General features: G+C 44.2%; 1 protein-coding gene across 3 annotated transcripts in view; it reads left to right on the forward strand.

Moving 5' to 3' along the window:
* The window catches only part of AMN1 (antagonist of mitotic exit network 1 homolog), a 68,397-nt gene that overhangs the window by 8,555 nt on the left and 45,110 nt on the right, over positions 1 to 14,732 (forward strand). Inside the window, exons 5-8 of one of the 3 annotated variants that reach the window (XR_008843221.1) lie at positions 132 to 188; positions 1,639 to 1,750; positions 6,256 to 6,480; positions 11,049 to 11,116. Coding sequence is in view for 1 of the 3 variants with exons in the window: in XM_056517559.1 (XP_056373534.1) it covers positions 132 to 188; positions 1,639 to 1,750; positions 6,256 to 6,326 (240 nt within the window). In the remaining 2 variants the exon portion in view is untranslated. Of the gene's footprint in view, positions 1 to 131; positions 189 to 1,638; positions 1,751 to 6,255; positions 6,663 to 11,048; positions 11,242 to 14,732 lie in introns of those variants that run through there. The other 2 variants (XR_008843220.1, XM_056517559.1) reach the window with 2 other exon arrangements.

Consider the following 14,732-nt stretch of genomic DNA (forward strand, 5'->3'; position numbering starts at 1 on the left):
AAATCTGATTGGTTGCTAGGGGCAATTGCACCACTCTTCCCCCTACACAGGTATTGATAAATCTCCCCCATTGTCTACAGAGGTGACGTTATCATTACCGATGACTGTGATCTTCTTATCGCCCCCTGCAGGTGACGGATGACGGCATTGTTGCTTTAGTGACTGGAAAATGTTCAAAGAACTTGAAGGTACGGTCATATTTGCCGCTGCTTTAAAAGGGGTTATTTAAGATATGAAATGATTGTGTGATGTTTTTGTTCCAACAGTGCCACTCTTGTCCATTGGCTGTGCCTGGTATTGCAGCCTAGATACATTGAAGTGAGCTGCAATAGCAGACATAACCTGAAGTTAAATAGCATTGTTTCTCCACTCTTTGTCTGCAGAGTGATCATGAGTAGAGATGAGCGAACTTACAGTAAATTCGATTCGTCACGAACTTCTCGGCTCGGCAGTTGATGACTTTTCCTGCATAAATTAGTTCAGCTTTCAGGTGCTCCGGTGGGCTGGAAAAGGTGGATACAGTCCTAGGAGACTCTTTCCTAGGAATGTATCCACCTTTTCCAGCCCACCGGAGCACCTGAAGGCTGAACTAATTTACGCAGGAAAAGTCATCAACTGCCGAGCCGAGAAGTTCATGACGAATCGAATTTACTGTAAGTTCGCTCATCTCTAATCATGAGAAGATGTGCACATAACATCTATGGTCTATGGAAGTGGTCTCCAACCTGCGGACCTCCAGATGTTGCGAAACTACAACTCCCAGCATGCCCGGACAGCCGTTGGCTGTCCGGGCATGCTGGGAATTGTAGTTTTGCAACATCTGGAGGTCCGCAGGTTGGAGACCACTGCTCTATGGCAGTGGGCTCCAAACTGGGGACCTCCAGATATTGCAAAACTACAGCTGTTGGCTGTCCGGGCATGCTGCTAGTTGTAGTTTGGCCACAGCTGAAGGTACACCGTTTTGAGACCACTGCCATAGACCATAGTTGTTATGTGCACATCTTCTCATGAACACTCTGCAGACAAACAGCGGAGAAACAACACTATTCAATGTTAGGTTATGTCTGCTGTTGCAGCTCACTTAAAGGGGTACTCCGGTGGAAAACTTTTTTTTTTTTTTTTTAAATCAACTGGTGCCAGAAAATTAAACAGATTTGTAAATTACTTCTATTAAAAAATCTTAATCCTTCCAGTACTTATTAGCTGGTGAATACTACAGCGGAAATTCTCTTCTTTTTGAAACACAGAGCTCTCTGCTGACATCACGAGCACAGTGCTCTCTGCTGACACCTCTGTCCATTTTAGGAACTATCCAGAGCAGCATATGTTTTCTATGGGGATTTTCTCCTACTCTGGACAGTTCCTAAAATGGACAGAGATGTCAGCAGAGAGCACTGTGCTCGTGATGTCAGCAGAGAGCTCTGTGTTTCAAAAAGAAAAGAATTTCCGCTGTAGTATTCAGCGGCTAATAAGTACTGGAAGGATTAAGATTTTTTTAATAGAAGTAATTTACAAATCTGTTAAATTTTCTGGCACCAGTTGAGAAAAAAAAAAAGTTTTTCACCGGAGTACCCCTTTTAAATGTGTCGTTCTCATAACCACATTGCTTTTATGTAAATTTTCCATTGTTTCCTGCAGGAGATTCACATAGTCCGTTGCACGCATGTGACAGATGACACGGTGGAGGCCATTCTCACTTCTTGCCCCAATATCGACATCCTGCTCTTCCATGGATGCCCACAAATCACAGGTCAGCATGCTACACATGTTTCGCTTCGGGAAGTAAGATGGAGTAAGTCCCATATTTGTAGAGATCGTACAGGTAAAGAAAAAGGTGTAGTGGCACTCACCAGGTTCGTTACTTCATAGATTGCTTTATTCCATAAGAAGGTGCAGTGACATGGGGGCATCAGATCCAGCCAGACCGGGACGCCAGTGCGTTCGCTTGCTGGGTTACAATTGTTTCACGCTTGCGCGCTTCAACAGACCCATGTTTGTAGCGAACCTGTAGTAGTAAAGGGTTTTAATTACTCATCAAATGCCCCCACCGTAAGTAAAGGGACTGCTGCGCCGCCACGTTTTGTCTCAAGGCCTAACCCATGAACCTGCCCCTTCCGGCATAGTTACAGGCTCCCTCACTATCTTCCTTATCTGATATGTGGAATGAGAGAATGGATGACAGCTGTACATTAGGGTGGCTAATGGGAGAAATAAGAGATGGAACAGGTCATGGGAGACTGTGGGGGGTTTAATGAGTAATATAGACCCTTTACTTCTCCTATCATCTCTCCGGACTTGTCTGGTTTAGTAAATATATCCACATGAAATAACAATTCAGAAGCATTTTTTGTTCTGCGAACTTTGCATTATGCTGTTCCTTTGTTATTCGTCCAGGAAAATAATGCTTAAAGGGGTACTCCGGCCCCTGAGACATCTTATCCCCTATCCTTGTATTCGCCACCCACCTGTTTGAGCTGCACGCCGCGGTGCCAGTTCACAAACTGCCGGGTGCCGACCACGGGGCCGGAGTATTGTGACATCACACCTGCCCCCGCTATGCAAGTCTATGGGAGGGGGCGTGACGGCCGTCACGCCCCCTCCCATAGAATTGCATAGCGGGGGCGTGGGGTGATGTCACACTGGGGGCGGAGTCTTGACGTCACAATACTCCGGCCCCGTGGTCGGCACCCGGCAGTTTGTGAACTGGCACCGCGGCGTGCAGCTCAAACAGGTGGGTGGCGAATACAAGATTGCAGGGGTCCCCAACGGCGGGACCCCCGTGGTGAGACATCTTATCCCCTATCCTTTGGATTGGGGATAAGATGTCTCAGGGCCGGAGTACCCCTTTAAATAAAAAACTTGGTGCTACAAATCCCTTTTCACACAGTTAGCTCTGATTATAGGGAATGGGGACACCCAGTTCTCAGTTGATGGACAAATTTCCGGGAGGAAATACAGAGTGCAAACACAAAACTTTGAGGAAAGATGCTCCAGAATTGTTTATTCATAGGAAAATACAAATACTTTGTAATGAAGAAATGTCACAGCGCCACTTCCCAGGTCCCCAGGATGGTGCTGATCTGTAATACTAGATATAACCAGTGGACAAGGGTGGTGCCATTTTTAAAAGAAAGCCATGTTTAGCTAATCCAAGACATTGCCTTTTAAAAGGGCATTCCCGTTTAAATTAGAAAAGACCTGTCTGCTTCCAGAAACAGCGCCACTGTTGTCAATGGGCTGCGTCTGGTATTGCAGTCACCTATGCTATAATGCCAGACGTAGCCCACAGAAAAAAATGTAGCTGTTAGATAGATAGATAGATATATTTACATATGCAAATCCTAAAATGTTGCAGTATCTTGTAATGCCTTTTTTATTGGACTAACAGAATTTTGTAGAGAAGCTTTTGGGATTCCTTCCTTTAAATCTGCTTTTGACTTGATAAAGGGAGGAATCCCGAGAGTTTGTCTCTACAAAATTCTGTTAGTCCAATAAATAAGGTATTACAAGATACTGCAACATTTTAGGATTTGCATCAGACTACTCCCCAGACTACTTTTGGGGAGTAGTCTGGCTTGGCATATATCCCGTTCAGCTTTTTATATTCCTTAACAGGAGCTAAGCTGAAACCAGGGAACACTACCTGAAAAGGTTGTGTAATGAGCTGCTTTGCTTATTCCCCTACCCAGAATGCCTGCGGAGTGCTAAATGGCCTAACCTGAATCTCCGTTACACCTGAAGAGGTGTCCTCTCCCTGAGGAAAGTACTGACCCCGTTTATTTATTTATTTATATATATACACACACTATATATTTTTTTTGTTTTCATTATAAAAATATTTTAAAAAAATACATAAAATATTACACACACACATATATATATATATATATATATATAATATATATATGTGTGTGTGTGTGTGTGTTTTTATATTCTACAGCCACCTTATAGGGGTATTCCAGGCCCAAACTTTTTTTTTTTTTTATATATATATATATCAACTGGCTCAGGAAAGTTAAACAGATTTGTAAATTACTTCTATTAAAAATCTTAATCCTTCCAATAGTTATTAGCTTCTGAAGTTGAGTTGTTGTTTTCTGTCTAACTGCTCTCTGATGACTCACGTCCCGGGAGCTGTGCAGCTCCTATGGGGATATTCTCCCATCATGCACAGCTCCCGGGACGTGACATCATCATTGAGCAGTTAGACAGAAAACTTCAGAAGCTAATAACTATTGGAAGGATTAAGATTTTTTAATAGAAGTAATTTACGAATCTGTTTAACTTTCCGGAGCCAGTTGAGATATATATATATATATATATATATATATATATATATATATATATGCCTGGAATACCCCTTTAAGAGCAGCGATGATCATGTCCACTTCATCTATCAGCAAGCCTTGCACTGCTCAGAACCACACACTTTATCAGCAGGGACTCCATTTGGTTACCAGACATATTCTGTTTTGTGTTTTAGGTAGAAGATCCAGTAGAGCTGTGATTTACTATAATAAATCTAATAAGACCCAGGGATGTTACCATTACAGCGCCCCCTACTGTCCAGAATACGGAACACAATGTAAAGATGGGTTAGAACAGCACCTTGAAAAACATTTGGCACTTACAGGGTTAATTCTAAAATGCTATAATTAAATAACAATTTCTCCTCGGTCGTAGACAAAAATATAGGATAAGAAAGTACAGACTGTCGTCTCTTTGTCTGCAGCTACTAGAGAGCGTGCGAACCAAGGACATTGGGGGAGGGAGGAGTCGTATGAAAGGAAAACGGTCTTTATTGCCCATATCAACCAATCACAGAGCAGCTTTTAGTTATTTTCCTGCTCTTGATAAATAAAACAATTGTGATCAGTTGCTATAGACAACAGTAACTGTGTTTTCCCATAAGACAGTTTTGATTGAAGTTTAATAGGTAGGGGCGACACCTCATGAAATGGAGGTATATGGCCGGCCACAGCTTTTCCCCATGATCAGGTATTATTGCCTAAAATGCAGCGTCCACTCATAGGTTTCCTTCCACCTATCAGCCATATATGTGTAATTTCTGGAAAGGCTAGATGGCAGCTAATATGGCTGCTATTAAAGGGGTATTCCGGGCAAAAATATTTTATCCCCTATTCAAAGGATAGGGGATAAGATGTCTGATTGCGGGGGTTCTGCTGCTGAGATCCCCAGCGATCTCCCTGCGGCACCCGCTGCTGAATCTCCAGTTTCGGAAACCTACAGGTTTCTGGGACTGGGGACGTGACGTCACGCCATGCCCCCTCCATTCATGTCTATGGGAGGGGGCGTGACGGCAGTCACGCCCCCTCCCATAGACATGAATGGAGGGGGCGTGGTGTGACGTCACGTCCCCAGTCCCGGAAACCTGGAGGTTTCCGAAACTAGAGACGCAGTCCCCGCATAGAATGCAGGTGCTGCAGGGAGATCGCGGGGGGGTCTCAGCAGCAGAACCCCCGCAATCAGACATCTTATCCCCTATCCTTTGGATAGGGGCTAAAAATTTTTTTTCCCGGAATACCCCTTTAAAGTCACTCAGCTTTCTAAACAGCAACCTTGCTTAAAGGGTTCCTCTCATCAAAAAACCTTTTGATATATTATAGATTAATGTATGCAGAATAACTTTACAATTGCATGTTATTAAAAAAATATGCTTCTTTCTATTTAATTTTCCACTTTGAAGAAATGACCACTAGGGGTCTCCCTACCAGTCCTGGCAGCAAGCATTTCAGACTCATGCTGGAGTCCTAAACACTACGAGCTGCCAGTCTGCTTTGTTCACAAAGGAGAACACTCAGAGCTGCCAGCCTGCTTTGTTCACAGCCTGTTTGGCTGTGAACAAAGCAGGCTGGCAGCTCTGAGTGTTTAGGACTCCAGCATGAGTCAGAAATGCTTGCTGACAGGACTGATCGGGAAAAATACAATAGAAAGAAGCATATTTTTCATTAACATGCTATTGGAAAGTTATTCAACATTCATTAATCTAAAATATATCAAAAGTTTATTTGATGAGAGGTACCCTTTAAAGGGATAGTCCTGCATTTTACTTCTTATCCCCTATCCAAAGGATGGGGATACGTGTATGTATAAGGATTTTACTGTAGAACTGAGAGTGGGAAAACTTTCCCAGACACAGATGTAACATTTGACCAAAACAATACAATGGGCATCGCACATCACAAGATGTTCTCGGTCAGTTTTAATAACGTTCCTGTGTTTACTCTTTTCCAGATCGTTCGGTAGTCGCCTTAGAACAATTGCTGGGATCAAAGAAACTGAGGCAGATCACATGGACTGTGTAATGAGTGTCAGCTCCTGGGACCGCTCACAGAAGCACTTACAAGTTATATATTGTTTCACGTCTCTCCTTGGAAGTTTATTGTCTATGTGAAACCACTCATAGAGGTTTATGGTGGAGCCGTTTTAGCAGGTGAAATAAGCGGCAGCGTCACAGTTGTGTCACCGCCTCTCTTCTCCTTAGACATTCACAAACATGTACAGGACAATAGCCGTATCGCTGTGATGTGTCAGGATGGAGAGGTATATACAATGAAACCTCTCAAAATGACCACCTCACATTTTCCTATGACTGATTTTTAATTCCCCCCATATTGTGTGTGTATATATATATATATATATATATATATATATATATATATATATATATATTAAAGGGGTTATCCAGGAAAAAACTTTTCTTTACATATCAACTGGCTCCAGAAAGTTAAACAGATTTGTAAATTAAAAGACAAATAATACTAGTGTATCGGCGCACATTAGATGAACACATATATGGGAATACACTTACTTAGTAAAGTTGATTTTAATGGTTTCTACATGAGGTAGACAAATTCTGGTATGATACTGATTCCGTTCACTGGAATCTCTGACGAAGGTCAGCGTACTGATCGAAACGCGTTAGATGAATCTTGGCCTCTGCGCCTTGCTGTAGCTGTAATCGTGACGTCACGTTCAGTAATCAGTTCCCTGTGCGAACTTCCATAGTGCGGTCGCATCGGTGAGACGCTCACGGCCGGAGCAGATCTCCCGGTGCATACACCCACTATATATCTGGACCTGCTTCCTCACCATCTTCCTGGGAGTTTCTGGAGGAACCTGGCTATTGCCCACACCATATCCCAGGAGGAACACCATTCCGTGGACCATAGCGTGAAGATCAGTGGCCAAATTCCAGGTACCTCTGACATCCACGGCTAATATTATATAGTATTACCGCAGCCACGTACCCTGCCGCCTCTACACACGCACATATTAGAGTGTAAGGCTGGGTTCACACCACGTTTTGTTAAATACGGTTCCCGTGTACGGCTGGGAGGAGGGGGGGGGCGGGGCTTAATCGCGGCGCCCACACTCAGCCGTATTTAGGAACCGTATTTAATGTATGTCTATGAGCCGACCGGAGTGAACCGCAGTGAACCGCAGCCTCTGGTCGGCTTCGTTTTCGGCTGTATGCGGTTTCCCGACCGTAGGCAAAAACGCGGTCGACCACGTTTTTGCCTGCAGTCGGGAAACCGCATACGGCCGAAAACTAAGCCGACCGGAGGCTGCAGTTCACTCCGGTCGGCTCATAGACATACATTAAATACGGTTCCCGAATACAGCTGAGTGCGGGCGAGATTAAGCCCCGCCCCCTCCTCCCAGCCGTATACAGGAACCGTATTTAACAAAACGTGGTGTGAACCAACCCTAAGAACGACTTATATGGATAACTAAAACAATACTATACATGTAACCATTGGTCTATTCTATATATACACACAGTGACGGAGCCCGGACTGTATTGTAAGCGCCGTCCAGTGCGGTGGGGAGTCGGCACCTACCATCATCTTAGACAAACTCCTAACAGAGACACCTAAGTAAGTCTCTCTGTACACTACAAGTCTGTACGCAGTCACAGGATTACCTACATAAAAGTATTTTTTCGTTTCTCTATTCTTGTGTCCTATATATATTTACTTTTTTGCTCAGTGAACGGAACCAGTATCAGCATCATACCAGAATTTGTCTACCTCATATAGAAACCATTAAAATCAATTTTACTAAGTAAGTGTATTCCCATATATGTGTTCCTTTTATGTGCGCCGATACACTAGTATTATTTGTCTTTCAGTCTACCTATTTTTGGGCCCCAGCCAGGACCCATTTTGCTGTATCTTGGCTGCCTAAAAGGGAACCATTCCTGCGCCAGTGATTATATACTTTAGATTTGTAAATTACTTCTATTAAAAAATCTTAATCCTTTCAGTACTTATGAGCTTCTGAGTGTAAGGTTGTTCTTTTCTGTCTAAGTCCTCTCTGGTGACACATGTCTCGGGAAACACCCAGTTTAGAAGCAAATCCCTATAGCAACCCTCTTCTAAACTGGGCAGTTCCCGAGACAGGTGTCATCAGAGAGCACTTAGACAGAAAAGAACAACTTTAATTTCAGAAGCTCATAAGTACTGAAAGGATTAAGATTTTTTAATAGAAGTAATTTACAAATCTGTTTAACTTTCCGGAGCCAGTGGATATAAAAAAAAGTATTTTTCCTGGAATACCCCTTTAATTTCTTTGAGAAGACCACCCTTCTTGAATGACTTTTTTCAATGAAGTTTTTGGTGGCCCTTCAAAGAGGGTTCTTTCTATATATAGTTTATATAGTTCCCTGTAAGGGTAGACCAATCACTTGCCTGTAGCCCTTGTAGACAGGGGACCTGGTTCTAGGTGATTCCGACTCCTTTGCTGATTTTTGGCAAGAACCTGTGCAGGACTCCCCTCCCCTGAGGAACTGCATTTGTCATCAAACATGGAGGGGGGGGGGGGGACCCAAAGGTTATGAATAAAGGGAAGCAAATACAACTCTTTTCTGTCCTTGTGGAAAAAGCCAACACCATAATGGAGACCAACTATTTAGATATTTGTATTAAAAAACAAAACAAACAAAACTTAGAATTTTTTTGTGAGGTCAGAATCCAAAGAATCCCAATTTTTGCATTGGATTGTTTGTGGATTTGTTGTGGAATCTCCCTATTAAAGGGGTACTCCACTGCCCCAGATTTCGGAACATTTAGTTTTGAAAGTTGGGTGCGGGGTCGTGATGTCACGGTCACGCCCCCTCAATGCAAGTCTATGGGAGGGGGCGTACGCCAACTCCCATAGACTTGCATTGAGGGGGCGTGGGGGTGATGTAACAAGGGGGCGTGGCTGTGATGTCACGACCCCGCAGCCCGCAACCAGCTTTTGGAACTAAATGTTCCAAACGCTGGGGCAGTGGAGAACCCCTTTAAGTCCGGTCAGTAAGTCAAAATCCACAAGCAACTCTTTCGCTTCTGATTTTGCCACCGACTACCTATAGGTGCACAGATCTGCATTCAAATTATTTCTTAAGGAGTCTGTAGCCGCAAATATGCAACAAAATGAGCGCAATCTGCAGATTTCAGTGGATTTTTTGAGGAAATATTCAGCAGAAAATTTGTCTGAATGCCCATTCACATGGTAGACATCCAACATGTTGTTCCCGGTAAGACTGCTTCCACCAGCACCATCTCCATAGACGGCAATGCATATCCAAGTGGATTCCGCTGAAAGAATTAACATGTTCATTCTTCCTGCGGAGCCGGGAGTTTGAATTTCTGCGGCACAATTTTTTGCAGTGTGAATGGGCCCCAATTTTCCCTAGTAAATAAAAATAAAAATCAATAAGACATCCTGCCCTGATCTATAATAATCTGCTAGAATTTATTCTTAGATAAATTCATTGCTCTGCTTTTGTGAGATTCCAAATCTTAGGCACTAGAGATGAGCGAACTTACAGTAAATTAGATTCGTCACGAACTTCTCGGCTCGGCAGTTGATGACTTTTCCTGCATAAATTACCATATTTTTCGCCCTATAGGACGCACCGGCGTATAAGACGCACCCAATTTATAGGTGCAAAATATAAAAGAATAAAGATTTTGAACCCAATAGTGGTCTTCAACCTGTGGACCTCCAGATGTTGAAAAACTACAACTCCCAGCATGCCCGGACAGCCGTTGGCTGTCCGGGCATGCTGGGAGTTGTAGTTTTGCAACATCTGGAGGTCCGCAGATTGAAGACCACTGCATAGGAGGTAATACTCACGTGTCCCCGCCGCTCCGGACCCGTCACCGCTGCCCTGGATGTCGCTCCATCGCTGTCGCCGTGTCCCCGTCGCTCCGGAATGTCTCTGCTGCCGGCTGAGTATCCTCGCTCTCCGTCGCCGCCATCACGTCGTTACGCACGCCGACGCACGTACGCGACGACTTGATGACGAGGAAGGAGAGCGCCGGCCATATAGGGGATCCCTGAAGGGAGAAGACACCGAGGAGGCAGGTAAGGTCCCTCCCGGTGTCCTGTAAGCACTAACCCGGCTATTCAGTCGGACTGTTCGGGACCGCCGCGGTGAAATCGCGGCGGTCCCGAACAGCCCGACTGAACAGCCGGGTTAGTGTCACTTTCTCTTCAGACGCGGCGGTCAGCTTTGATCGCCGCGTCTGAAGGGTTAATACAGGGCATCACCGCGATCGGTGATGTCCTGTATTAGCCGCGGGTCCCGGCCGTTGATGGCCGCAGGGACCACCGCGATAGGGGTGTATTCGCCTTATAAGACGCACAACTTTTCCCCCCCAGTTTTGGGGAAGAAAAAGTGCGTCTTATACGGCGAAAAATACGGTAGTTCAGCTTTCCGGTGCTCCGGTGGGCTGGAAAAGGTGGATACAGTCCCAGGAGACTCTTTCCTAGGAGTGTATCCACCTTTTCCAGCCCACCGGAGCACCTGAAGGCTGAACTAATTTACCCAGGATAAGCCATCAACTGCCGAGCCGAGAAGTTTGTGACGAATCGAATTTACTGTAATTTCGCTCATCTCTATTAGGCACTGATGCACTATGGGATGCTGGATTACAGGAATTTTACTGTATATAGGCGACTTTCATGATGTTAAGTAAAAAAAAATGTACCCACAACACTTAAACTGATAGTCTTATTTGTCTCCCTCCCTCCAGTGCTAGTGCAGACGAAACTATACGTTTGAGGAAAGGGGAGGGGCCATTTCTAGTTTATTTCCCATCAGGTAAGATCCTATGAGGCTTTAGAGAAATAAATATTTGCAAAAGTTGCATTTGTTTGTATTTTATTAAAAAAACGCTTTTGGTTTTGTTTTGCTCCATGATCAATTGAATAAAAGGTGCATTCTGATTGGTTTAAGTTAACTCTATAGGCACTTGTAAACAGCATTGTATCTATCCATTACACGTGATTTAGCTTCTCAGGGGGCAGCGATGGTCAGGATATAGGGTTCCCGAGGCAAAGCACTATGGCCAGGATCTCAGATGCAGTATCCAAAGCCCAAATCTCTGCACTCATGGGAAGGTATTATACCCTGTGCCTGGCGCAGATCGTGGAAAAGTTGAAAAATTTAGCAACTTTTGGCTGGTCTGCACCATGCTTACCAGATAGGCCCTGTGTGCCGGATTTTCCACAATTTATGGGGTATTCCAGTAATTTTTTTTTTACTTGACTATGCTACAGGGGCTATAAAGTTAGTTTAGTTCATAATATAGTGTCTGTACCTGTATGTGACGGTTTTCTCACAACTTTTTTCACCACAATACTTATTTTTAACAGCATACAAAATGCAAGATTTTTCCCAGGTTGCAATGCGGCCGAGACCTGACATCACTAGTCAGCTGATGACAGGGAGCCTGTCTGCTTCAATGGGTGGAGCGATCGCTTGGTGGGAGAGAGATCAATCTGCAACTAATGCAACAGCTGTAGGCACCCTGATTGAAAACCACAGGTCTTTTGAATGGATGCAGCTCATTTATGTGTCAATGGGTGGGGAGGCTGGGAGGGAGGAAAATGGAATTGTGGGATTTGTAGTAAAAAAAAAAAGTCAAACAGGAAATACCTGTTCACAAAAAGCTAGCCACAGTATTATGTTAATCTCACAACATAGCTACTTAGTCCCAAGACAAGCGCAGATCCTTCCTAAGTATGTCCATTACTGTCTGCCAGGTACGTACTAAAATCACCTTATGGTGGAGAAGCCCTTTAAATTGTAGTGAAAATCTATGTTATCTCTGAGCTGGTGAAGATTTCTGGGGAAGCCTCACATGTATTTATCAAGAGTCGTATGGTGGTGGTGGTTTACTTAAGAATGACGTATTAAACGCCGTTCTTAGTAAATACCCCCAACCAATGATCTTTAAGTAGGGAATAGCCGTGTGCATGAGCCCTTAGGTTCACATGGAGAGAAAGATTTACCGTATTTTTCACCATATAGGACGCTCTGGCATATAAGACGCACCCAATTTTAAATCTAGAATACAATGTAAAATATAGGACAGTGATCTTCAACCAGCGGACCTCCAGATGTTGCAAAACTACTACTCCCAGCATGCCCGGACAGCCGTTGGCTGTCCGGGCATGCCAGGAGTTGTAGTTTTGCAACATCTGGAGGTCCGCAGGTTGAAGACCACTGGTATAGGAGGTAGTACTCACGTGTCCCCGCCGCTTCGGACCCGTCACTGCTCATCACCGCTGCCCTGGATGTCGCCCTCCATCGCTGTCGCCGCGTCCCCGGGGTGTCCCCGTCGCTCCGGAACGTCTCTGCTGCCAGGTATCCTCGCTGTCCGTTGCCGCCATCACGTCGCTACGCACGCCGCTCCTATTGGATGACGGGACGGCGTGCGCGATGACGTGATGACGACGAAGGAGAGCGCCGGCCATGCAGGGGATCCCGGCACGGAGCAGACACCGAGGAGGCAGGTAAGGTCCCTCCCGGTGCAGCCGGGTTACTGTCACTTTCCCTTTAGACGCGGCGGTCAGCTTTGATCGCCGCGTCTGAAGGGTTAATACAGGACATCACCGCGATCGGTGATGTCCTGTATTAGCCGCGGGTCCCGGCCGTTGATGGCCGCAGGGACCGCCGCGATAGGACAGGGTTTTAATGTGTATTCGCCGTATAAGATGCACCAACTCCCCCCCCCCCCCCCCCCCCAAAACAAGAAAAAGTGCGTCTTATACGGCGAAAAATACGGTAATCGGGAATGTGGGACCAACTACTGATGGCAGCAGATGACCACATGAACAATCTGGCAATCATTTGTGTGGTCCTACCTGTACGTTGCTTGAGTAAAGGGCACAGATGTACGAGCAAAAAGTACGGAGCATTACAGGGAATATAAGTGCAGGGTCCGACTCCATGGGGTGTGTTTTTTAGTCTGTAATCATGGACACGCACAAGGGGCACGAAAAGAGAGATTTTTTTTATTCAAGACTGCTTGCAAAAATGTTTTTTGTTTTTTTCCAATGCAGTAGAGTAAAAAAAAAAACCTGCAAAAGTATATTCAACTTCACTGATATTGCAAATCAGGGAGCTGAAACACAGAGCGCTACGTTTGCTTCTCCACTTTGGAAGTCTTCTCTACTTGCATCTGCAGGGAATGCCAATTGGAGTCCGGTTCTAAGACATCTGAAGGTGGAGGGAGGGTTAAAGGGGTACTCCGGTGAAAACCTTTTTTCTTTTAAATCATCTGGTGCCAGAAAGTTAAACAGATTTGTAAATTACTTCTATTAAAAAATCTTAATCCTTCCTGTACTTATTAGCTGCTGAATACTACAGAGGATAATCTTTTGTTTTTGGAATTCTCTCTGATGACATCACGAGCACAGTGCTCTTTGCTGACATCATTATAATAATAATAATAATAAGTCTTTATTTATTGTTGTCCTTAGAGGGATTTGAACCCAAGTCCCCAGCACTGCAAGGCAGCAGTGCTAACCACTGAGCCACCATGCTGCCCTTAGCATACATCTGCTATGCACGGTTGCTAAAATGGACAGAGATGTCAGCAGAGAGAACTGTGCTCGTGATGTCATCAGTGTTCCAAAAAGAAAGGAATTTCCTCTGTAGCATTCAGCAGCTAATAAGTACTGGAAGGATTAAGATTTTTTAATAGAAGTAACTTACAAATATGTTTAACTTTCTGGCACCAGTTGATTTAAAAGAAAAAAGGTTTTCACCGGAGCACCCCTTTAAGATTCCAGATGGAAACAGGAGAAAATGGAGTTCTTACTGCATAAATTTACCACGCAACAATGCACTGATGGATCCCAAGCTGCGTATAGGCAAGTGACCTTGTAATACATGAGGTGTATTCTTAGTTTGACTTAAAGGGGTACTCTGGTGGAAAACTTTTTTCTTTTAAATCAACTGGTGCCAGAAAGTTAAACAGATTTGTAAATTACTTCTATTAAAAAATCTTAATCTTTCCAGTACTTATTAGCTGCTGAATACTACAGAGGAAATGGTTTTCTTTTTGGAACACAGAGCTCTCTGCTGACATCACGAGCACAGTGCTCTCTACTGAGATCTCTGTCCAATTTAGGAACTGTCCAGAGCAGCATATGTTTTCTATGGGGATTTTCTCTTACTCTGGACAGTTCTTAAAATGGACAGAGGTGTCAGCAGAGAGCACTGTGGTCATGATGTCAGCAGAGAGCTCTGTGTTCCAAAAAGAAAACCATTTCCTCTGTAGTATTCAGCAGCTGATAAGTACTGGAAGGATTAAGATTTTTTTAATAGAAGTAATTTACAAATATGTTTAACTTTCTGACATCAGTTGATAAAAAATAAATAAATAAATAAAGTTTTCCATGGAGTACCCCTTTAATGCTGCATTTTG

This window comes from Hyla sarda, chromosome 4 (genome assembly GCF_029499605.1).
Source record: "Hyla sarda isolate aHylSar1 chromosome 4, aHylSar1.hap1, whole genome shotgun sequence".
NCBI classification, from domain to species: Eukaryota; Metazoa; Chordata; class Amphibia; order Anura; family Hylidae; genus Hyla; species Hyla sarda.